Source organism: Mustela erminea, chromosome 11, assembly GCF_009829155.1.
Source record: "Mustela erminea isolate mMusErm1 chromosome 11, mMusErm1.Pri, whole genome shotgun sequence".
In the NCBI taxonomy this organism is placed as follows: domain Eukaryota; kingdom Metazoa; phylum Chordata; class Mammalia; order Carnivora; family Mustelidae; genus Mustela; species Mustela erminea.
The window spans coordinates 10,199,604-10,226,018 of NC_045624.1; the positions used below are offsets into that span (position 1 = coordinate 10,199,604).

The window sequence follows — 26,415 nt, forward strand, 5'->3', positions numbered from 1 at the left end:
AACCAAGCATTCAGTCCAGGAATGTGCAGGATTTAATATAGGGCAGTGCTTAGGAGTTGGAAACTCTGGGGCCAGGCTCCCCACTGTTAGTTCTGGGATTCTGGCCATCTGAACTACCCTGTGTAGTTTTCTCATCTTAACAACTGGAAAGGGAGAGAGTACTTACCTGCAGCGCTTGGAACAGTTAGGGCTCAGGTAATGCCAGTTATAAATAATGATTACTCACACCTTTCTGCTTCCACATTGTAGCTGAAGGAGCTCTTTAAAAATTTTCTTTGTGGAAGCAGATAGCATCTTTTGGGTCAGATTTCTTTCTCTTGGTTGCTCCAGCTTATCTGCATTATGTATAAATACAAAACTCAAATTCAAGTTAACTTTTTCCCATTTAATAAGGTGGGTCCAGATCCAATCTGCTCTACTAGTAACTGGCACCTTTTTCCTGCCTGAGTTGACTGGTGCGCTCTGGTGAAGATCTCTTCCTTGTGGTGTGGGAGAGGTTCTGGTGATACAAATACTTCCGGGATGTTTCTTGGTGGGTCTGCAATAAAATTAGCTAAACACCAAGAACTGGTTGAATAAAGGAGAACCAAAGTATGAATATGTTTCTTTATATCATAATTAAAACACCTTATGAACTGTTACTTGATTTTGGGATGCGGTGGGGAAAGTCTCTCAATATTTATCTTCTAGTGGAAACCTCACCTAAACTAATGATGTTCTATATTTTAAAAAACCTCAAAGAATTTCTAGATAGTCAGAGTATATAGAACATTTTTGTGTTTCACCAGAGGGGTAAAACTGCATTGTGCACAAAATGTGCTGTTTTACTGAGACTAGAAGTGCTTGTTAAAAGGAAACATTTTTGTGAAGTTGTTCATTGTAATTGAGTCTCAGTGAGCCATGGGGCCATGACGGACATGGGAGCTCATGGAAATATTTTATGAAAGCAGGAAATCACTGGATATTGGACCTGGTTCTTACCTCTTTTGTTAAGAAGTGTTGATCATCTGCTGAGTGCAAAGCTCTGTCTCGGGTGCTAGAGGGGAGACAAAGCTTTCTGGCCCTGAGGTATGGGGTGGAGATGGTATAAATTTTTAGGATTTATGTGAGCCAGATTTAGTCGGTTCTCGTTTTCCAGCCATGCAGCCAGAGTATGCAGATGCAGCTTCATACTCTGTGGTGATCATTAACTGATGCCGTGGTTTGCCAGCAGACAGGTAGGATTGCAGGAGGCTCACGTCTGCCTGTAACTTGTTAAAGGATCACTGTGCTTAGCCGTTTTAACCAACTGATTACACAGCAATTACCACATAGTTACATTTTCAAGTTACAGAACATTTAATCAATTTAGGAGTTTTACGTTGTAGGTGGGGAGGAGACATGACCAATTCAGAAACTTCCATTTACCACCAAGCAGGCTTCAATATTTGATCTTTTCTTAAACCGGTATTTTTATACATGCCGTATTGGTTTTGTAGAATTTTTCGGATGCTCTTCTTCCTAAAATAATATTTGGTCATCCTTTTTAGAGTTGCCTTTATATGGATTATAATTCCATTTTTTAAAAAAGACTTTAATTTCTTTATTTGAAAGAGAGAGCATGAGAGGGGGAGAGGTCAGGGGGAGAAGCAGACTCCCCAGTGAGCAGGGAGCCCAATGTGGGACTCGATCCTGGGACTCCAGGATCATGATCTGAGCTGAAAGCAGTTGCTTAACCAACTGAGCCACCCAGGCACCCTATAATTCCATTTTTGATAATATAAAATTTCAAGTATTGAATTTTATTTTGCACTTATTTGTAAATGAATTTTATTATGGCTGTAAGAAAATGGGTGAGTGCATGACTCAAGATAATGTATACTTACAAAGTGAATATAATCTGTAAAATTACCCTTAAAATGATATCCAGAATATTATATCATTTAGTATGACAGGGTGTCAAAGTAAGGATTTTTTGGATAATATTTAATACCTAATGGAAATGAATAATAATAAAGGCAGTAAAAATAAAATACTGATTATCTGATTCAGTGATCACTAGGAATATTGAGTTAATTTTTATTTCAGTGTAAGTTTTTTTTTTTAAAGCTAGATTTTTTTTTCTTTAAAGATCTTATTTATTTATTTGACAGACAGAGATAACAAGTAGGCAGAGAGGCAGGCAGAGACAGAGAGAGGGGGAAGCAGACTGCCTGCTGAGCAGAGAGCCCAATGCAGGGCTTGATCCCAGGATCCTGAGATCATGACTTGAGGATCCTAGTATCATGACCTGAGCTGAAGCCAGAAGCTTTAACCCACTGAGCCACCCAGGCGCCCCTCAGTGTAAGGTTTTGATGTTTTGTGTTTGTGTGTCAAATATATTGTCTTGTAAGAGAACTATTTTTTAAAATGAGAATTATTTACTTTTCGTTTGTATATTTTGAGGTAAAGGGTATGCTGCTATGAAACTTTTAGCTCATATACTTTGAGCTCTGTTGGAGGTCCAGTGGTGACTGTTTTATTTTTTAAACGTTTTATTTATTTCTCAGCACAAGCAGGTGGAGGGACAGAGGCAGAGGAAGAAGGCTCCCCACTAAGGAGGGAGCCCAGTATGGGGGTTCTTTCCCAGAACCCTGTGATCATAACCTGAGCCAAAGACCTATGCCCAACCAACTGAGCCACCCAGGCATCCCCTAGTGATGAATATTTTAGCAAGCTGACCTAAAAATGGCATTGTAGGAAATTCTACTACTTCCTATTCTGTCAATCAGTAGTGTTTGAGTTACCTACTCTTGATCCCAAACCATGTTAGGTATCTTAAGAATTATGGATCTGTCATTAGTATTAGGCATATATATCCCTAGTAATCTGTTTTGGAGGAGTGGTACCAAGTTGACAAAATATATCTGAAATTAGTAACTTTAACAAGGTAGTTGAATGAGGCCTGTTAATATAACTGCATTAGTACTTTTTGGTTAATACTTTCCTACTATGGTATTTTTTTCTATTTTCATACTTTTAGATTTATGGGTCCTTACATTTTAGCTCTTATAAATAGCATACAGCTGGTTTTTGGTTTTATATACAGTCTATCTTTAAACAAGAAGCTAGAAATATTACTTTGTTTCTTAACTATAATTACTGATAATTTGTACTTAGTCCTCCAATTTTTTTTTTTTTTTAGAATGAAATTTTTGTGTGAATGTGTTTTTTTAAACTTTGAAATAAGTATAGATTACAGGAAGTTGCAAAGAAAATCTTTATATATGGAGGTCCTGTGTATATACCTCATCCAGTTTACCCTATAATGGTAGCATCTTATGTAAATATAACAGATGTAAAAAACAATATCAAGACTAGGAAATACATATTAGTACTTTCCACAAAGCTTATGCACATTTCACCAGGTTTTTTTTTTTTTTTTCAAGATTTTATTTATTTGACAGAGACAAGGAGAGAGGGAACACAAGCTGGGGCAGTGGGAGAGGGAGAAGCAGGCTTCCCGATTATCAGGGAGCCCAGTGCGGGCCTCAGTCCCAGGACCCTGGCTGGGATCATCACCCAATCCTAAGGCAGACACTTAATGACTGAGCCACCCAGATGCCCTGCATTTCACCAGTCTTACATGTATTTGTGTGTACATGTGTGCGTAGATGAGCATGTGCTTAAGTCTACAGAGTTTTCTCTCGTGTATGTTTCTGTAACTGCCACCAAATTCAAGATACAGGACTATTCCATCACCACAGGCTCTCTTGTGCCACTCCTTTAGCCTCACCTGCCACCAAATTCAAGATTCAGGACTATTCCATCAGCACAGGCTCTCTTGTGCCACTCCTTTAGCCTCACCTTCTTCTCTCTCTCCCCCTTTTGTAGCCCTAACTCCTGGCATCCATGCATCTGTTCTCTGTTGCTCCAATTTTATTTTAAGAATTTTAAGTGGAGGGGCGCCTGGGTGGCTCAGTGGGTTAAGCCGCTGCCTTCGGCTCAGGTCATGATCTCAGGGTCCTGGGATCGAGTCCCGTGTCAGGCTCTCTGCTCAGCAGGGAGCCTGCTTCCTCCTCTCTCTCTCTCTCTGTCTGCCTGCCTCTCCATCTACTTGTCATCTCTCTCTGTCAAATAAATAAATAAAAATCTTAAAAAAAAAAAGAATTTTAAGTGGAACATACCATATGTAACTTTCTGAAATTTCCTTTTTTTCACTCAGTATAATTTCCTTGATTTGTTTGAGTTTTGAGTGTATCAAGAGTTAATTCCCTTTTCCTGCAGAACAGTACTATGGTAGAAATGAAACTTTTTTAGCCATTTATTCCACTGGGTTGTTTTCAGTTTTTGGCTATTTCAAATAAAACTGCTATGAACACTCATGTACTGGTTTTTATGTGAACAGCTCTCATTTCTTTGGGATAACAATTGCCCAGGAGTGCAGTTGCTGGATTTTGTTAGTTGTGGGTGTAGTTTAAGAAACTGAAAACTGATTATTTGTTCTCACTAGCAGCGTATGAATGATCTGCTTTCTCTGCAGCTTCCCAAACGTTTGGTTCGTCACTCTTTGTATTCCAGGTATTCTGGTAGGTGTGTAATGATGATCATTGTGGTGTTAATTTGCATTTGCCTAGTAGCTAGTTGTGAACATTTATTTATGTTCTTATTTCCTGTCTGTGTATCTTTTTTTTTTTTAAGATTTTATTTATTTATTTGACAGATCACAAGTAGGCAGAGAGGCAGGCAGAGAGAGAGAGGAGGAAGCAGGCTCCCCACTGAGCAGAGATCTCGATGTGGGACTCAATCCCAGAACCCTGGGATCATGACCTGAGCCCAAGGCAGAGGCTTAATCCACTGAGACACCCAGGTGCCCCTGTCTGTGTATCTTTGAGTGAACTGTCTATTCATGTTTTTTTGCCCAGTTTCTAGTTGGATTGTCTTTTGGGGGGGGCGGTAATTGTTGAATTTTGAGAGTTCTTTCTATATTTGAGATACAAATCCTTAATGAGATATGTGGTTATCAGATATTTACTCCAGTCTGCAGCTTGTCTTCATCCGCTCAACAGGGTCCTTTGTGGAGCAAAAATTCTTAATTTTGAGGAGATTCTTACCAGTTTTTCTTGTCAGGCATCATGCTTTTGGTGTCAAATGTGACTTTCTTTGTTCTTTCTTGTCTAGGCATTTTGTTGTTTTTCTAATTTTCTGGTAGATAACAGGAAAAGTCAAATGTTTGTTCTGCCATTCTTAAACAAACTGACTATCAGGGTAGTCCAAAATTCATATGAGGAAGTTTCTCTTTTCAGGAGTGTTCCAGGTAATAAGTAAGAGTGAGGATAAAATTAGAATCTCACCGACCCCTAATAAGCAATGATAGAATTAAATAGCAGCAATAGAATTAGAATTTTACCCCCTAACAAAATAATGGATGTAGACTGTGGCAGTACCAAAACCAAAGAAATCTTAGTCCAGTTGGCTACAGATGGGGTAGCTTATGACAATAAAACTTTATTTCTCACAATTCTAGAGGCTGAGAAGTCCAAGATGAAGGTGCTAACATGGTCACCTTCTGGTGAGGGCTCCCTTTCCAGTTCATGGCAGGCACTTTCTCTTTGTGTCCTCACTTGGTGGAAGGGCTGAAGGATCTCTGTGGGATCTCGTCTGTAAGAAGCTAATCTTATTTATGAGGGCTCTAACCTCATGACCTACTCACCTCTCAAAGGTCCCACCTACTACTAATGCCATCACCTTTGGGGGAGGCTATCTCAAGGGAAATGGTAGCTGCTGGTACTGTATTGATACAGAATTTCTGGCTTTAAAAAGGTGAACCAATCGGGTCGCAACCCCAGCCGCGCCTGCCGCCTGCCACTGCCTCTGGACCATGGACCCCCGCAAAGAGAGCGAGCTTCGGGCTTTCGTGAAAATGTGTAAGCAGGATCCGAGCGTTCTGCACACCGAGGAAATGCATTTCCTGCGGGAGTGGGTGGAGAGCATGGGGGGTAAAATACCACCTGCCACTCATAAAACTAAATCAGAAGACAGTATCAAGGAAGAAAAACCAGATAGTAAGAAGGCGGAGGAAAACATAAAGACAGATGAACCATCAAGTGAGGAGAGTGATCTAGAAATTGACAATGAAGGTGTGATTGAACCAGATACCGATGCCCCTCAAGAAATGGGAGATGAAAATGCAGAGATAACCGAGGAAATGATGGATCAGGCAAATGATAAAAAAGTGGCTGCCATTGATGCCCTAAATGATGGTGAACTACAGAAAGCCATTGACTTGTTCACAGATGCCATCAAACTAAATCCTCGCTTGGCCATTCTGTATGCCAAGAGAGCCAGTGTCTTCATCAAATTACAGAAGCCAAATGCTGCCATTCGAGACTGTGACAGAGCTATTGAAATAAATCCTGATTCAGCTCAGCCTTATAAGTGGCGCGGGAAAGCACATAGACTTCTGGGCCATTGGGAAGAAGCAGCACATGATCTTGCCCTTGCTTGCAAACTGGATTATGATGAAGATGCTAGTGCGATGCTGAAAGAAGTTCAACCGAGGGCCCAGAAAATTGCTGAACATTGGAGAAAATACGAGCGAAAACGTGAAGAGCGAGAGATCAAAGAAAGAATAGAAAGGGTTAAGAAGGCTCGGGAAGAACACGAGAGAGCCCAGAGGGAGGAAGAAGCCAGACGACAATCAGGAGCTCAGTATGGCTCTTTCCCAGGTGGCTTTCCTGGGGGAATGCCTGGTAATTTTCCTGGAGGAATGCCTGGAATGGCAGGGGGGATGCCTGGAATGGCAGGAATGCCTGGGCTCAATGAAATTCTTAGTGATCCGGAAGTTCTTGCAGCCATGCAGGATCCAGAAGTTATGGTGGCCTTCCAGGATGTGGCCCAGAACCCAGCGAATATGTCAAAATATCAGAGCAACCCAAAGGTTATGAATCTCATCAGTAAATTGTCAGCCAAATTTGGAGGTCAAGCATAATGCCCTTCTGACTAATAAAGCCCTTGCTGAAGGAAAAGCAACTTCGATCACCTAATGGATGTCGCAATAATACAAACCAGTGTACCTCCGACCTTCTCATGAAGAAAGCTGGGGTGCTGTGAAGAGAATCCCTACCCCTCTGCTCCCCATGCAACTGAAACATTTTACAATGGTTTGCCATTAGGGTATTCATTCAGATAATGTTTTCCTACTAGGAACTACAAACTTTAAACACTTTTTAAACCTTAAAAATATTTAAAAACATATTAAAAGGGTGTGTTAGTCCCTACATTTTTCTTTACTAATCATTTCAGTCTTTTTCCTTTGGATTAATTGGGCAAGGAGGATATTTCAGTGTGGAAGATTCATTGCTCAGTTATAACGAGTGAAATAAAGGTTTATTAGTAGGAGGCAAATAATACATTAAAATAGATGAAGTTTGAGTTGGAAAAAAAAAAAATAAAAGGTGAACCAAAATAGCAACCAAGAGTAGTCAATTTTATTTTATTTATTTATTTATTTATTTATTTATTTTTAAAAGATATTTATTTATTTATTTGACAGAGAGAGAGATCACAAGTAGTCAGGCAGGCCTCCCGCCGAGCAGAGAGCCCGATGTGGGGCTCGATCCCAGGACTCCGGGACCATGACCCGAGCCGAAGGCAGAGGCTTTAACCCACTGAGCCACCAGGTGCCCCAAGAGTAGTCAATTTTAAAGAATAACTGGGTGATGAACATTAAGGAAGGCATGTGATGTAATGAACACTGGCTGTTATATAAGACTCCTGAATCATGGAACTCTACCTTGAAACAGATAATACACTATATGTTAATTGAATTTAAATTAAAAAAAAAAATAAACGGGATTGGATAGTTCAGGTATTCTTAGATCCTAGAATTTGCTTTGGAGGTAGATACATGTTAACTTTATATTGTAAGTTAGAAATGTTAAGATAAGCACAAAAAGAACATACATAGGGTATGTAACTTTTATTGACAAAGCCTAACATTGGGTCAGTTGGCAAGGGAGAAATAACCATGTTCAGCTCCCCTGTCACAGAGCAGGCAAGAAAAGTAGATTTGGAGGTAGGGATGTGGGGAGGAGGTAAAAAATTAACTGATACAAACTACCAGATTACAAGAAATTTAAACAATAGAAGAGCATTCTTTGTGATACCATTAGGTAAAATCAGCAAAATCCAGAATATGGGATGAACAACCTAGTTTCTTCAGCAAATAAATTGCAAAGAAAACAAAAAGAGATGGAAGGGAAACCTGGATTAAAACAGACTTTTGTGTGAACCTTATTTAAATTGTCAATCGAATGAACCAAATATAAAAGATTTTTTTTTTTTTTTTGATGCAAGAGGAAATTTGAATACAGTGTGATTGATGCTAAGCAATCATTTTGCGGCTCTGACAATGGTATTGTGGATTTGTCTTGCAGGGGGAGAAGAACTCCTCTTTTAGAGATGCCCACTGAAATATTGACAGATGAAACGATACTATGTCTAGGGTTTACTTCAGTATTGTTTTTGTTGCCGTTGTGTTGAAAAAGCTGCGAGAATGTGAACACCATGTTTTCGTACAGTATAAAAGTTACTGCTCTCCAGTCGCCCCCTACCTTAGCTGTGTGCAGAAGTCACCAATCATGAATGAAGACCTGTCTTTAAAATAATGTAATTTTGAGTCTTGTTCCTGGGTTTTGTTTATAATGAACTGTTAGAAATTTATGATGAAGAAAACTGTCATTTACTGAGTCCTGTTCCATGGTTACATTCATATGCACGTATTTTGACTTGGTAGTTTATGATGTGAACAAAAGTGTCTTGTGCTTTATAGGATAGTTAATATTGTCTTAGGGAAGGAAAGAAAAGTCAGTGATCATTTTCAGCAGTTTGGTTGATGTAGACATATGTTTTCTACCCATAAGCCCGAATATGTATTCTTCTGACATGTTTACTGTTTCTATAAACTATGGTATTCTTAAACATTTCAAAAGTGTGACTTCCATAGTATTTATCCTCTGCCGATAGATTATTTACAGCATAAACTAGAGAGATAAATTCTGAGAAAAATTCATATTAAAACAACTATAAGTTCCCAAGGGTCCATATTTTAGATACCAATCAGTGTTTTTATTAATTCCTGAAAATTTTTGAAATAACGTTTCTTTTATAGTCAGTTTTCCAGTATTCTTCAGACCTGTATGATTTCAGTCTTGATCATTTCATAGATAAAAGTAAAGAATTGGAAATCTATGAAGTTTAAATGGCATGATATAGGTAATGAAATTCAGCGCTTTCCAGTATTGGTGATATTTTTGGTGAGGGAAGGGCTGAGCAGAGGCGGATATGCATTTTTTGTTAAATTTAGTAACATTTAACTTTTCAGGGACTTCATAAATGGGTATATACAGCTAATTCTTATGCCTTAAACTAGGATAATTTACCTTTTTTGATGCTGTAAATACCAAGAACTGTGAATTACCTCAGATTTTATCCCACTTGAAGCTAACAAGTCAGCTAGCCCCAGTTTTGTGGACACTAGTAAAAGACATGACACTTTATTATTCACAGCAGTAGCAGTAGTCAGATGATTAGTGATTTTTATGTCAGTTTCCTGGATCTCGTTTCCCACAAGATGATGTGAAGAGGGTCAGAGGACACCTGTTTGGGCTGTGGATTGCATCACAGACCGGAACTGAGAACTTAGGTATCTCAAGTTTTTTATAATGAGAAGTAAATGCCCTGGAAAGAGGTACTACCTTTATTTTATGGAGAGCAGGTATGCCTGCACTTTGTTCCAGAGGTGATGCCATCTCTCTTCCAAACTATCCTTGAAACGATAGTCTAGTCTGGAATAAAAACAGTTGAGACATCTCCCTTGTAAGACAGGTAGAAACATGAGAGGCCTGTGGAGATGTGCTCTCAACAGTGTCTACTTCCTGTACTGTCTTGGCTTCTGGTGAACTTTCACATGAATTACCCCACTCTGTCAAACAATCTTATTAATCAGATCAACACTCAGATCGTATCCATTCAATTTTTCTCATACATAATTTAACCAAGAGTGCTGTCAGTAATACTTCAAGCAGTGAGAGGAGGCCATCCTGAGCTCGACCCACTGGTAGTACCCCAAGAGTCAGTAAAAATTCAGTTCATGAAGGCCATATTGCCCAGAGCTGTAAGAGTAGCCTCGAGTTTGTCCTGTAGAGCAGAGACACCTTGTCGACTTTGTTTCTGCACACTTGATGCTGAGCTTGAACAGTTGCAGCAGTCTGGTGGACACTGGGTCTCTGCTTAGCCAAGAGCCGCATGAGCCGGTGACTTAACTTCAAGTGGCAGGGTTGGGACTAGTTTCCCCCAGAGGGAGAGCTGCCGCCTTTTCATGGAAAACTAAGATGTCAAGTAGGAACCAGTCTAGCTCATTCTTGAGTATATCATTTCTGTGTGTCACAGGACACTTATGGGCCTTTCCCAACTTGATAGTAATTGAGTTCAAGTTGAGCCATCCTCAGGAGTCACAGGGCTTCTGTGGGTCAGTTAGTTTCAGTGAGAGCCCAGCAGTATGCTCATCGCTGTTTTGTTGTTGTTGTTTTTTGTTTGTTTTTTTAAGGATGCAGTTGGGAAATGTGGCATAGAGATGAGGAATCGAAAACCCCAGGGCAGGTCTCTAGTTGGAAGTTACTCCCTGCCTTGCTTAATGGTCCAGTTGGTAAAATCATGAGTCACAGAGACGTGTCAGAGGTCGTGGGCTATGGAGCCCCAAGGGTTGAAAGCACATCACAGATTGTCAGATGATTTCCTGTAGAGCCTCTTTGTTCAGGCCACTGTCGATGGCTGCTGATTCGTAGATTAGCAGACTCAAAGTACCAAGTAGAATGCTCAAGTGCGGCACGTAGTGCACAGAATCTGGTAAGTTTTGGGCCCCCTTTTGGTGTTGGTAGGGGGAAATGAAGAGCCAGTGGATTTCCTTGACTACCAGAGGGATTAAACATGGATTGGTCCACTTAATCCCAAGAAATGTAACTAGGGAAAGCTCTTGTATCTCGTGAGAGTTTTTAGCCACCCTTGCAGGCAGAGATGTGATAACACCACATTCAGGACTGTTGAGAATGAGGTTTCACTTATAACCAACAGGATCTCCCTTATAGTAGAAACTTTGGGTGTCAGAGGACACTAAATCCCAACCCACCTACTGGTACCAAATAGAGTGAGAAGTTTAGATTTCCCTAGAGGTATATTTAGAGAGAGGCCTTGTAACTGACTACAGATTGCTCTTGGGCTTTAGGTGACTGTGGGGAAGAAATCATTGGTAATGCCCAAGACAGTGACCAAGGGGCATCAGTTACAGTCACAGTATTGGAATAGTCTAGAGCAACAGCTGAGTTTACTCAGTGATTATTCCACTCTAAGCCTCCAGCTCCTGTTAGCCTTTGCATTGGCCACGTGTGGCTGTTAATTGTGTTGAGATATTATTTGCCTTACTGCTCCTGCTTCCTCTAAGTCCTTAACTATGCATATGATTTTGCTTTCCCTCCTGGAACTCTAGTTTTAAAGATTTTATTTATTTTGAGAGAGAGAGAAAAAACACACATGAGAGAGCGTGGGGGGTGGGTGTTGGGAGAGGCAGAGAGAGAATTTCAAGCAGTCTCCATTCTGAGCATGGAGCCAAAATGGGGCTCATTCCCACGACCCTGAGATGGTGGCTCGAGCTGCAATCAAGAGTCGGGCTCTTAACCAATTGAGCCACCAGGTGCCTCATCCTGGGACACTATTTTGTTTCAGCTGGTCCACTACAAGGAATAGGGAGCAGGAGCAATTTGCATGTTCAATAGTTACTTACATGAGGTTTTTCCTCATCTGGATAAATCTCTAGCACTTAAGGATAGGGAAGTACAAGTCTTTCACATTTAATTCCAAGTACACATTCAGATCTGGAAGCAACAACTACAGTATGTAGGAGAGCCCTCTATAAGGTCCCCTGCTGTGCTCCAGAGGGAGACATTCTATTTTCCCAAGTGTCTTGACTATACAAATACCCTTAAAAAGATGGTCCAAAACAAAGGCAATCAGTGCTTCACTTGAAGGTGGACAAAGGTGTAAGCAACTTGTGGAGAATTTTCTCCTAACAGTAAAATACTACCTTGACACAGTGTTGCCTTCTACTGTGCTTATAGTTTGGCATTCTATTTGTTTTACTGGAATGCAGTCACATCTTTTCTGTCTTTTCAAATTTTCCAAAGTTTTGATTCAGCGATGTTGTTTAAATTTTTATACTTCAGTATTTTTACCTAAAAGTGATGTGAGAAAGGATCGGCCTGTTTTGTGTGCTTGCTCTGATTGATACATACTCAGATTTCCTTTTCTTTCACTTTCAGGAACCCCTGGCTTCAGATTTTCCTTTTTTAATCACTGTGTCTTCTAGATTTTTCCCACTCCTTTTAATGTTTCTTATTGTAATATTAGTTCTTCGGTCAAGTTTTCTGTTGATAATTATTCTGTTCTCAAATATGACTGAACGTCGATTACATGGCAGTCACCTTCTATACCCTGAGGCCGTAGCAATGAACAAAAGAGGTAAGATTCCCAACTTTGGTAGACTTTGTGTTAAGTGTTCGTTATTATAGTCCTCACACCAGCTTAATGGGAATGGCATTATCTCCCCCTCACCCCCTTTTGAGCTCTGACATCTCATGGTGGCTTGCCCTCTTCACCTCTGACCCCGCAACCCGCTCCCCCCCACCACATTCTTGTGTATGTGCTCACCTGCCATGTTCAGGCTTTACCTCAGTTGTTCACGAGGAGAAGAGGAAGAGGTAGTAAATACATATATATTTTAAATAAGTTTCTTCCCAAATTTGTATGCATATTTTGTGTATTAGCATTTTTTTTTTTTAGGGGACATAATCCACAGTGTTCTTGAGAAATCAGTGACCTAGTGACCTTATTTGGAGCACACAATCAAGTAAAAACTGAATAAAAGTTACAGCTAGGTAGCTTTTCTTAGAGTAAGAAGTTTTTCTCCCTTCTACTAATTGAACCAACACATTTGGTAGGCATTCATATTTTATTTAAGACAAAGTGTGACCATCTTCCTGGAATCTTACAGAAGGAATTCTGCAGTGTGCTAGTGATTCTGGCCAGGCCAAGAATGTTGCACAAGGGGATCTCCACTCAAACACCACATGTTGCCTATAAACAATGAATGGTTGTACATGTGTGCCCTTGAGATAGTCATCTAAATGTTATTAGTGCATGCCATTCTTTGGTTATAGGAATATTAGAGAAAACCTACTAGCCACGTTTAATATTCAAAATGGAGTTCTGAGAAATTAGTGAAATTGTTCACTCTAGAGAGGGGTAACTGGTTGGGAGTAGACTAGAAAGACTTCTTTCTCACTCTGTAGTAGATCATAACTTTTGACATGGATTCCAAATGCATTAATTATTCAGTTTAAAAAATCAGAAAAATATTCCTACAATTTTGATCAATTACAAATAATTCTAGTTTTGTTTCTCTAAACTGTTCTTAATGATCTTTTGTCCTTTGTTCCTACAAAGGAAAGGAAAACACACATACGGTTATACAGTGGGAACTTGCCGTAAGATTCAGTGTAAAAGTGCCAAGAAATTTACTATATTTCAAACCTTGCATTGTTCTTAGGAAAATCTCAAGTGTTTATATTTACAGAATATTTAAATATCTTGCTATTTAAAATTTGTTATTCCAGGTTTTTACAAGTTTGCCCCATGAGACATAGCAAATGATAAATATTTAGCAAAAGAAAACAATTTTTTATACTAGCCAGTGGAAGAAACTAGCACTAGACCCTCTAGTTTACAATATTTCATGGATTCACATTATGAATTTGTCTTCAGAGAACAAAACTAAATCTTATTTGTTCTAGTATCTTCACCAAAAATAACAAATACTATAGGTGTTCATTATTAAATGCCAACTACTTACATGAATTTTGAACAAAAGGATGAATGAGATATAAAAGCGAACCAAGTCTCACAGTCAACTGAAAAATTTGGAACAGAGTAACTTACATAATTGAGTAAATACTTGCTTTCAAAGAAGGTATTAGAGACACGTTACCAGATGCTAAGAAAAAAATTATATCTTCATTTTTACCTAAGGAATTAAATTTCATTTTTTTTGTATTATTTTCCTCAAGAGGAAGACCTTGAGTTGTGTTTTCTCTTTATTATATTTATTATTAATGGATTTCCTTATACACTCTTTTCTCTTGTAAGTATTCTCTGTAATATTTCCTTTTATTTTTGGAGGTTTCCTTGACATATCTTTTATATCTATAGGAAAGTCTTTTTTTTTTTTCCCCAGTGACTATTATGTTCACTGCTTGGGTTGATTTTCATTATAATTATAATTTCTGTTTGTCCTTCCACACTCCTCCCTCCTGCAAGACTTTCCTCCCTTCCTTCCATTGTTACACTCATCCTCATAATATCCTCAGATCTCTGAAGGTCATCCTTAAGGAAGTTCTTTGATCCCTGCAATCACCTCAAGGTGGTAGTTCTCTAATTCCCTGCTCTTCTTTAATATTCTTATTTATCCTTAGGTATCTCTGAACTTTTTCATTTAGCAATGAAAGATCTTGATTGGTTTAGACAGGTGTGGGTTTTCTTTATGGTTGTATGGACTTCTATATCCATACGGGTTCTTCCCTGAAGGAAGTTGTCAGAAATTCAGGCCTTGTGATTAGAAATTAATACCTTTTAGGGAACACATGAGTTTTTATTGCTAACAGTGGGGTTTTAGGGCCCAGGATGTGATTCAAATACATGGGATTTTCCCATTTTTATCTAATTGTTTCAGACAATATAGTTTTAAATTTGAAATCAGTTTTATAATTCCATACAGATACAGTTTTTAATTCCAGCCAGTTTGAGAAATGGATACAGATTACTTAATTCTTCAGATTAATACCTTTGATGAAAGTTTTCAGAATAACCTTGGCCCTGAATGCACAAATGCTAATCCTAGGTTAATTCTTATACTTTTATTTTACTTTATTTCTCAGTTAAACTTATGTTAATCATATGTCTTCTGCTAAATTCTGGTATATTTGAGAGCAGATACAATGTTTCTATCTGTAGTAACTATGTCAAGCTCATAAAAATGCCAACTACAAGAAAATATGGTTATATAAATAGATATGAGAAAATTGAGGCCCAGAAACTGACTTTTAAAAAAAGCTACAGGTACATATTGAGTTTTCTATTGCGTGCTGCAGGTAGAATTATCTTCCAGACCTTATGGAGCCCATGTCCAGGTAATGATGGTGAAATGGAACTCAAGTCCAATATTACTTCTTGGTCTTCTTCACCCTGCTCTACCAAGAATTAATGAGAATGTGTAGGAGGGTTATAACAGGTGAATCCATTATATTGTTTGGGGTCAGAGTATATTTGTGCTCAGGAGACTTTCCTATTTGGTAGCAAAGATTAGATCTATGACTGGGGTGCCTGGGTGGTACAGTCCGTTAAATGTCCTGACTCTTGGTTTTGGCTCAGGTCATGAGGTCAGGCCCATGTTGGGCTCCAAGCTCACTGTGGAGTCTGCTTGAGACTTTCTCCCCTTTCCTCTACCCCTTCTCCTGTCCCTTTCCCCTGCCCTCCAATAAATAAATCTTGAAAAGATTAGGTCTATGATTTCTTTTATGTTGCTTCCTGGGTCCTAATACAGATGTTTATCAGTTCCTGTTTTCCTCCTCTCCCTGGCCTGCCCCCACTGTGCTGCAAAATAATATATTTAACCTGGGGATAGGCCTGCACATAGCTTTTCTTTTTGTTCCATTTAGTCTGTTTGCCATTTAGCCTAATCAGTCTGTCTGACTTCCCTCCCATATATACTGCCCCAGATTTTTTCTGACGCACCTGAACTTTCTTTACATAATAGTTTTATCAAAGTCTTTTGTAGGTGTTCCCCATTTTTTTCAGGGTAAAAAAAAATCTGACCACAAACTTATGTGCTTGTCTTCTGCTTGATTCTTGATTTTCTATTTTTTGTTTTTCACTCTATAAAAAGTTGTATAGAAAAGTGAGGAAGTCTTGCCATGTATAACCCTACCACTGTTTTAGGATTTTTTACCCCCCCCCCTTTTTTTTTAAGACTTTATTTATTTATTTGACAGAGAGCGATCACAAGTAGACAGAGAAGCAGGCAGAGAAAGAGGAAGGGAAGCAGGCTCCCTCCCGAGCAGGGAGAGAGCCCGACGCGGAGCTCGATCCCAGGACCCTGGGACCATGATCCGAGCTGAAGGCAGAGGCTTCACCACCTAGCCACCCACCCTGCCCCTAGTATTTTTTATTTCTCACATTTTATTTTTTAAAGATTTTATTATTTGACAGAGTGAGGGAGCACAAGCAAGGGGAGCAGCAGAGAGAAAGGGAGAAGGAGACCCCCCACCCCCAAGAGCAGGGAGCCTGATGCGGGCCTCAATTCCTGAATCCTGGGATCATGTCCCAAGCCACAGGCAGACACTTAACCAACTGAGCCACCCAGGTGCCTCTAGGATATTTTATTTTTACTTTCTTCCTCATGTCTAATAGGTGTTGAAGAAAAATACTCTAACTCTTAAAGGAAAAAATTAATCAGTGACCTTCATTAAAGCACAGTAAATCTTTATTCAAGGGAGGGGCCATGGCTGTTGGTGCAGGGACCACTTTAATGGGGTCTTAGTGTGGGAGACTGATGCAGCTCCGAATACAGCAGGAGTGGGTGGGAATTTGTAGCTAAGGAGCAGGATGGGGATCAGTGGATGGAGAATTTCTGAGAGGAAATATCCAGGGTAGGAAGGTTCTGGCTTGAATGGTCTAACAGGATTCTTGCTGAAGGCAGGCCAAGATGATCACCCAGAGGGTGCTGGGGGATAATGGACATGATCTGGTCTGGAAGATGATCAGATATTGAGGGTATGGTGGCCTGGTCTGGGGGGGGGGCAGTTCTGTTTAAACTGACTCAGTAGGAGTCTTGCTAAAATAGGGCAGTGTGGAAAGAACATGGAAGTCCAAAAGTCTGGGGAAGTCAGAAAAAGAATTGAGTTAGTCTGAGGAGAGTTTGGGCAGTGAGAGAATCTCTGTCAGAGGCAGTGTACCATTTGCGTCTGAGACTCTTCTTATTTTCTTGTTTGACGACTTAGAGTTCTTATAAACTCACCTTCAGTTTAATCGGATAGCATTTATGTAGAATTTGCATTTGAAGAACACCAAGTTCGACTTAAAGCTTTATATTGGCTGTATTTTGTTCACTGCTGGTTTTAGATCCAATGTGTATTAAGAATAATTTGGCCATATGTGTAATACAGTATATAATATAGAATATAAATGAACTATAATAAGAAAAATTAACAATAACCATGACAATTCTAGTTACCTACAATGAGTATCTGCTCAGTACTCCTTGAAAGTAAAAATTATTTTTGTTTTTCTTGCAAACCTTTCAGCATCTGTAGGAGCCTTCATGTACTAAGTCCTGTCTTCGTGTGATACAATCCTTAACCTCCCATGCATTCTTTCCAGTTTTTTTTTTTAACTTTAAATATGTAGTCTCTCATGAAATGTTAACAAACCCAGGGGTTTGGAAATGATCCATTTTTCCAGATTATCTGTTCTTTTGATTTAAGGCAATGTTTTAGTACCTTTCTGTTGAAAGTTTTACCTTAGATGTTATTTCACATTATTTAAAGTTTTACTTATTTATTTATTTATTTATTTAGAGGCAGGGGAGGGGTGAGGGGTAGGGAAAATCCCAAGCAGGCTCGTGCTGAGGGGCTCAGTCTCATGGCCCTGACTGAGATCATGACCTGAGCTGAAATCATGACCAGAGCCAAAACTGAGTCGGATGCTTAACAGACTGAACCACCCAGTGATGGCCCTATATTATTATTATTTTTTTAAAAAATATTTTATTTGTTTATTTGACAGAGAGCTAGAGAGAGAGCACAAGTAAGCAGAGTGGCAGGGAGAGGGAGAGAGAGAAGCAGGCTCTCTGCTGAGCAGAAAGCCTGATGTGGGGCTCAATCCCAGGACCCTGGAATCATGACCCAAGCGAAGGCAGCCGCTCAACCAACTAGCCCCTTAGGCGCCCCCCTAGATTTTTTTTTTAAAGAGGTTCTCTGTTGGGGAGCCTGGGTGGCTCATTTGTTAAGCGGTTGCCTTCTGCTCAGGTCATGATCCCAGGGTCCTGGGATCCTGCCCGGGCTCCCTGCTCGGCAGGAAGCCTGCTTCTCCCTCTCCCACTCCCCCTGCTTGTATTCTCTCACTGTGTCTCTCTCTCTCCATCAATTAAATAAATTGAAAAAAAATAAAAAGTTCTGTGCATATACAGAATTTCAAAGGAAAGTACTCATTGTTCTGTGTATTTTTCGTTGATACTTACTGAACTGCTACTTTTTGTTTCATTTTGTGTTAAGGCCCTTTCGAGGAAGCATAAGATTCTTTTGTTAAGAAACTTTCACACTTGCACCGTCTCTAGCTGTTTTCTGCTTTTCGATGGATTCTAAAGAGGTATATTTTTTTCTGTCACATTTTAACCTTCCTGAAATTGGAATGGTACCTTTCATTCAGTGTCCGCGAAGTGACAGTCATGACCTAGTTGTATGAAAAATCATTCTTGGAAACATTCTGGTAAGCTCTGGCTTAGATTTGACAAACAGATATTACTTAAAGAAATCAATACATTCATTATACACAATTTGGGAAACAAATAAAAAAATCTTTTTGTAAATAAGTAATTTCTGTGCACAATGTGGGGCTCAAAGACATGACCCCGAGATCAAGCATTGCATTCTCTCCCAAATGAGCCAGCCAGGTACTTCTGGGAAACATTTGTAAAAGACTGATAGAAGGAAGAATAGTAGTATAAAAAAGAAACTTTACTTACATTAATATTCAGGAAAATTCCAGACATTCAAACAACAGGACTTTTTTTTTTCTTTAAGATTTTATTTATTTATTTGATAGACAGAGATCACAAGCAGGGAGAGGCAGACAGTGAGAGAGAGGGGGAAGCAGGCTCCCAGCTGAGCAGAGAGCCCGATGCGGAGCTCGATCCCAGGACCCTGGGATCATGATCTGAGCTGAAGGCAGAGGCTTTAACCCACTGAGCCACCCAGGCGCCTCAAAACAACAGGACTTTTAAATGCTGAAATCTCCACCAAAATTGTCCTTTATCCTTGGGATTCCCTTAATTTTTCTCATCTGTTATGGCTTCTTCGAAAGTTCTTAAACAGCCTCTTAACTCTGTTGGAAACTCAGTGGTTGTTGATGGGTTACTGAGTATCTCCCACTTAGCCTTTCCTGAGGTTTTTTGTTTGTTTGTTTGTTTTGTTTTTCTAAATCACACTCCGGGCCTCAGACCGCTTGGGATTTGTATGAAATCTTGTCCTAAGTAGGAAATCAATATAGGTATGGAAGGGGCAGCTTAGAGGGTAACCACTGAGGCTTCCGTGTGAAGGGCAGGCCTTAATTTGCCACTTGGCAAGTTACTTTCTTTTTCAACTCTTAATTTTTCCTTTGACAAAATAGGAAAAGTAATAGAATTTAGAGGGATTAAGTGGTACATATGCAATACTTTGATTTCCAACTTGCATTTTTATTCCGTATTCAGTGAATACGTATGAAATCTCTCCTCTGGGCCGGCACCATGGATCCGACATGGAACAGTAAGAGATTCACGTCCTCCTAGAGCTTCTTCCTCGTTGGGGAGAATCTCTAGTACTTGATACATAGTAAGCATTCAGTAAGTGTTACCTTCTTATATAACAGTCTGTGTAACAGTATAACTTGCTGTATAATAAAATAATAGCACCTTATTATTCTTTTGAGGCTGACAATACTCCGGGAAATGAGAACTCTCAATTATCTCCTCACACAGCCCTGCCTTATGGCTCTTGCCATATCCGTGCTCAAACAGAGGAACTGCCAAGCCTTCCAGGTGACAGTTTGCTGTGCTGGCACCTATTATTCACATGCTGATGGGATAAATTCTTGGGCTTTTATATACTTGGGAGCAGATTTAACCTGTCTTCTTTAGATTTCACTCATAATCTTATTCACATTCTTTTTAGCTTTTTGAGCACTCTAATTTCAGAAGCTCTACCTGCTGAATCATAATGGTGAGGAATATGAGTTGATTAGCACAAATAATGTTAAGAGCTATTTCATTTTAATTTTAGTGTGTCAAATCTAAAGAAGACATTCATTGGCTTACAGCTATCTGGAACACCTTGACATTGCTCTAAGCAGTAAGGCCAAGAATAGCCGTATCAGAATGGAGATTTTCAAAACTACTCATTTTTTGAGTCTTCAGAATCTTCAGCTGAAATTAATGGTAAGGGGAAGGTGGTGATCATTATTTAAAATGGCCTAAAATATATTTTACTATGTGCCTAGTACCTCTGTCTCTGGGTTTTTCTTTTTTCTTTTTTTAAAATTTATTTATTTATTTATTTGACAGACAGAGATCACAAGGAGGCAGAGAGGCAGGCAGAGAGAGAGAGAGGGAAGCAGGCTCCCTGCTGAGCAGAGAGCCCGATGCGGGGCTCTATCCCAGGACCCTGAGATCACGACCCGAGCCGAAGGCAGCGGCTTAACCCACTGAGCCACCCAGGTGCCCCATGTCTCTGGGTTTTTCTATGGCCATTATCTTTTTTAAAAGATGAACTAAAGCACATTAAAATATTTCAAAAGTGTATTGAAGCAAATATCTCCTTGAATCAGGCAGCCACAAAGTGAGGTAGTTAGCAGTGTTTAGCTGCCAAGGGTTAGGGGCAAAGCTTTTAGAGGGCATCCATGGAAGCAAGTTAAGGAAATTATTTGAATCACCACAGCTTAAGTGGTTGCCTCATATGGGGAAAGCTTGGTTAGGTGTTTATGATTAGTTGTTCTTAAATTTCATTTACTCAGGTGCCAGTGCCTTTATAGTTGAGTCTGGCTTAGGTTTTCATTTCCTTATGTAGACTACCAAGTCATCATTAGAGCTTTCCCAGTCTAATGATCTTCTTAAACTCTGCTTTTTTCTGTTCATAGTAAATTGTGTGTTTGTGTGTGTGTGTGTGTGTGTGTGTGTGTGTGTGTTTGACCCTTTTTGCATATGGTTTTTTTTTTTTTGCAACGAGTGCTGTACCTCTTCCACCTGGGGCACTATTGCTAATCTTCATGAGTGCTGGAACAAGTTTTGTGACTAACACCCCCACCTCAGGGCAGAAAGGGGTTATGATTCCCCTTAAATGTGGGATCTCTTTGTACTTGGCAAGTTGGTTTGTTTTATTTAATCTGTTCTTTTGACTGTTTATTTTGAGGCTTAATTTCTTCATTCACTGCAAAACACTAATGTCCTTCTTAGTATCATTGGTCCCTATGGCATCACAGGAAATAATAACTTTTAAATATAAAGATTAGTTTAGTTAGAAGAGCAGAGAATATTATGATCATTGCTGGTTAATACCTACTATGTTTTATTCTGACATCTTGATTCCACAAACTTTGATTTATTTAGAAGCCTTATTACATTCACAAATATTCATGGTATTGATATAAAGAAATAGCAAGACCTGCTTAAATCCTGGTTCTGATTGCATTGTTGATGTCTTTGAGATAAATCGTTTTATTGACAACTAAAGAAGGAAAAAAAAATGCCAGTTACACTCTGCCACAGTGCTAAGATATTGCTGATTCTACAGTCATTTTGTTGCCTCCTAACATGTGTTTTAGAGATGTTAAAATGTGCAAAAATGTTTATTTTGAAATCAGTGAAATATGGTAATGCCATCTATACCTTCTAAGGAAAGATTTAAGACCTTCGTCAAGGGACAGAATGAGAGATTGGTTTCCATTTGCTCTCCTTTCCTTCATGTGCCTTCATTTGTAGATGTGCAAGTGAGCAGTGAGATCCACAGATGCCACAGAGCTGGGAGATGGGGGTGTCCGCCCGAAAATGAGAAGCAGCAGTGAGAGGCAATTGGGGGTTGATTTGGGCTTGGGGCATTGCAGTTCGGGGAGCACAGAATCAGCGTGTTCCTGCTCAGAGTGAAAGCAGGGGGTTTTTGTGAGGAGCAGGAAGGGGGAGCAATTACATGAAATAAGAGAACAGAAGTTTTCTGTGGGTCCCGTGACCAGCTAAGCTGCTCGGGGGTATGTGTTGAGTGACTGCTGATTTTTATCTTCAGAAAGTCCCTGTCAATATTGTGATCATGTGTCTGTTTTGCTGACTTCTCAAACAGTTGTCATTTTGCCCAGTCCACAGGTTCCGGCCCAGTGTAAATAAAGGCGGGCAAGGTGGTTTCTCTGCAGGGGCCACTCCGGCTCCCTTTGAGAATGGCTCCAGTCATGTCAGTTTTTCAGGGGACTAGATGAAGAACCCGAGAACCCACCAGATTATATCATCTGCTTTTGTGATGCTAAACATAATCTACAGATAAAATAAGAGTATTATAAGTGGATAATTGATAAATCATATTTCTCATTAAAATTATGGATAAGTGTTTTGTCACGTTTGACCAACTTTTTATAATAGGACATTTTATTGGAAATAACACAAGCCACCCTGTATAGCGATTTGGAACGAAAAAGAACCTTGGATGCATATTGAGGTATTAGTTGACTTTAGAACCTCACTTGAGGGGTGCCTGGGTGGCTCTGTCAGCTAAGCGTCTAACTCGTGATTTTGGCTCAGGGTTGTAAAATCGAGCTCGGCGTTGGGCTCCCTGTTCAGCACAGAATCTGCTTGAGAGTCTCTCCCTCTGCACTTCCATTAAACTGCTTTATTTATTTATATTTTTTAAGATTTTGTTTATTTGAGAAAGTGAGTGGGAGACCGAGTGAGAGCGTGAGCTGGTGCCCACAAGCCGGGGGAGGGACAGTGAGAAGCGGCTCCCTGCTGAGCAGGACCTCCGGATCATGACCTCAGCCAGAGGCAGATGCTTAACCATTTAATCACTTTTAATAATAATAAAAAAAAATTAAGTGTGTTAATAATGAGGTCAGGAGCCTATGTTTCAAACCCCAAATTATACTCCTCCTCCTCTTATTTAGCTCTAGCCAAATTCACTTTGCCGACATTTCCCTGAGCGTTCAGGGCTAGTGGCCTGAGAGTCTCTGCACTGGGCGTTCCTTTTCCCACAGGGAGCCCTGGGCCCCATCTCTCACTGCCTACTTTCATTTCCCCTCCTCAGAGTCTAGGTCTTCTGTAGTGAGCTGCCCTTTCCTTTTCTGCTTCGTGGACTTGTCTCCTTAGTATTCAGTATTGTCTAACATTCTATGTATTTTACTTATTTTGTATATTTTTCTGTCTTCTTGTGAGGAGCGTGAAGTCCCTGAGGCAGGATTTTCACTGCTGTATCCCTTATACCTAGAACAGTTGTAGGCAGTAGAAAGTGTTTAGGCATAACTGGTGAGTAAGTAAAACTACAGTGGCACTTGTGGTTATTTTTCTTATATAGGAGAGGTTGAATTAAATCATTGATTAGATAAAACAGTGAAAGATTCCAGATATACTACAAAAATTAGTCACTGGAATTAGGTGTTACAACTGAATGCAGTCAGTAGAGCTTTTTCTGACAAGTAAAACGAAACAAAAACCAGTTTGATTATGGTTGTTCCCTCCCCCCCTTTGGTACAAAATTACTTTCTGCTTACTGAAACATTTCATTCTGTGTCTCTCTGTTATGATAGAAGAATTATTAAACGCATGAGGTATTAAAATTCCTTCCAGGTTAAATGTAGGACATTAAATTTTTTTTCTACTAGAATTTTAAAATTAAAATGATTATTAAATTTTATTTACCGTCAAGAAATAGGGAATTTTATTTTTTTCTTTTTCAAAGGTTTTATTCATGCTGAGACTGAGATAAAATAGTACAAACCAGTTGATGACTGCAGTTCGTTGAATTTATATAAAGCTGACTCGACATACTTTGTCTTTTAAGGTTACCAGAAATCTAGGGATTCAAAGCATCGTTCTTTTTCAAGAGCAGTGATTGCAAGAGAGGGTCTCCAGTTGCTTACTAAGTAAGCACTCAGGAAATTTGCAAGGCACTTGTTAGGTTGTAAATGGCCACGGCCATTTGCAGCATGGAAACTGGCAAGTGCTCGAAATCAGGGCTTCCTCTTTCTTTAGCTGTTTGGGCTAGTAGTTCATGATGTAAGTTTGCTAATACTTATCAACTTCTAAAGTCACTGGTATTCTCTTAGATTGCGATGGGCTTTTTTTAAAGGCCTAGAAAGGAAAAGTTATAACTGGTTTCTTGGACATGGGCCCGGGATATTAAAACCATTCTTTTTATGTTCTGGCAGGGGAAAGGTTCATTTCCTCCTTTTGGCCCACATCATTTCCAGATATATGTGTAGGTGGAGCAGTTGTGGTGGGTGTGGTTTACGTGGAAGCTTCTTGGCATTGGCAGCAGGAGTATGAACGTTACTGATTATTAACTGGCCTGTAAATCTTTGGAGATTTGAGTGCCAATGTCTTATTTTATAGTGAATGCCCAAGAAAGAAAAAGAATTCAGTTTATAGCTGATTTAGAACTGGAACACAAGACTCATTAAGTGAAGGACACTTATATTGAGCCTCTTAATGGTATTTCTTTACATTAAAAGACAATTCTGAGATTTGTATTTCTGTTCATATAAGTTATGATGTTACTAGAAGCAATTTTATAAGACCTAGAAAGTCTTAGTCTTAGAGAGTAATGGAAAATTAGAACGCTCTAAAATTGAGTAAGTGTGTGAACATGTATGCGTGTGTTGAGTTCTAGGGGTGACTCTTTAGGGATACAGGAAACAACACGATGATTGTTCTTTTAAGTTCATATTACAAAACAGTTAATTTCAAGATTTCTTTGTGCCAGGATCTATGCTCAATTTTGAAAATAAAAGGGATAAGTAATTTTTTTTGACATGCCTGAAGTGTATAACCTGTTATTGTATAAATATTAATAGTAAAAAGAATTAAATAGTATGGTTTAAAGATGAGAATAATTACTGGGGAAAAGAGAGTGAGAGGTAGGGAAAAGGAGTAAAATATTTGCTCTAGGTTTTGAAAAGTAAGTTAGGTCTTTATTAGAGCAGACAACTATGAGTATTGATTTATTTTTTTCAGATACCATACAACGCTCTTCATATGTGTTTTTTCACTAAATCTCTCATTATTACAGCCTACACATTGTGGACTGAGACATGTTAAATTTCTAAAATATCTCAAAGTCATACATATAATAAATGACAAACCTGGGATTTGAAGTAGTTCTGTGGGATCCCAGAGTCAATGTTCGTAATTACTGCATTACTCTGAGGAGCGTGTAAGGCCAAAGGAAATCCATGAACAAAGGCGTGAGATCTGTGGAGTTGCCTGGTGTGTCCACAGAATAGGGAACCAGTCTAGACCAGGCCAGTAGACTAGAACCCAGGGGGAGCTGAGATGCAGCTGCTGACAAAACAGGATATGCTCTTCAGTCACTCAGTGTTCCTGAACACCTCTGTGTGCCAGGCATTTTACTTGCTGTAGGAGATCTGGAAATGAGCACAGAGCCTTGCTTGCCTTCAAAACCTGAGCCTAGTAATGATAGCAGTATTTTTGGTTAATTTCTTTTCTTTTTCTTTCTTTCTTTCCCTCCTTCCTTCCTTTCTCATTTATTTATTTTTTTGAGAGAGAAAGAGAGAGTCCTAAGCAAACTCCACACTGAGCACAGAGCCTGACATGGGCCTGATCTCATGACCCTGAGATCCCACTTGAGCCAAAACCAAGAGTTGGACTGTTGGACACTTACTCAACTGTGCCACCCAGACACCCCTCAGTTATACTTTCTTGCTTTGCACACTTGCCTAGAAAATTTTTCTTCACTTGATCTTCAGATAAATTTCTTCAGGTTTATAATTTCATAGCTATATTTAAGTATATATATCATATATATAGATGTATATACCATATATAGTCAGATACCATTATACCATATATATGGGTTATACATATATATTATATATAAATATAATAAATATAAATATATATAATAAATATAATATGTATATATAAATTATATATAATATATAAAATATATAAAAACATAATATAAAATATAAAAAATATTATGTAATATATATATTATATTTATACATAAGTATTTATAATATTTATGTATAAATAATATATATGTGTAACCCATATATATACGGTATAATGGTGTATATATATATAAAAGTATATATAGTTATATATATAACCCATATATATATGGTATAATGGTATATATATAGTTATTATATATATAATTATGTATGTATATCCCATATATATAATATAGTTATATAACTATATATGTAGTTATATATATAATTATATATGTATAACCCATATATATATGTATAAGTGTATACACACACACACACACTGTATATATGGTATACATTGTTCTAGAATTTATTCTATGGTATGAGGTG

General features: G+C 38.9%; 2 protein-coding genes across 3 annotated transcripts in view; both read left to right on the forward strand.

Moving 5' to 3' along the window:
* The window catches only part of TPK1 (thiamin pyrophosphokinase 1), a 343,412-nt gene that overhangs the window by 37,512 nt on the left and 279,485 nt on the right, over positions 1-26,415 (forward strand). The window lies entirely within an intron of this gene.
* LOC116569570 (hsc70-interacting protein-like) lies at positions 5,825-7,214 on the forward strand. The gene has a single exon (XM_032305881.1). It carries the CDS (start codon positions 5,840-5,842, stop codon positions 6,947-6,949), a length of 1,110 nt encoding a protein of 369 aa, XP_032161772.1. The 5' UTR covers positions 5,825-5,839; the 3' UTR covers positions 6,950-7,214.

Excerpts from the sequence above, each read along its gene's own strand:
- LOC116569570 (XM_032305881.1), top strand. The coding sequence starts at position 5,840 with ATGGACCCCCGCAAAGAGAGCGAGCTTCGGGCTTTCGTGAAAATGTGT.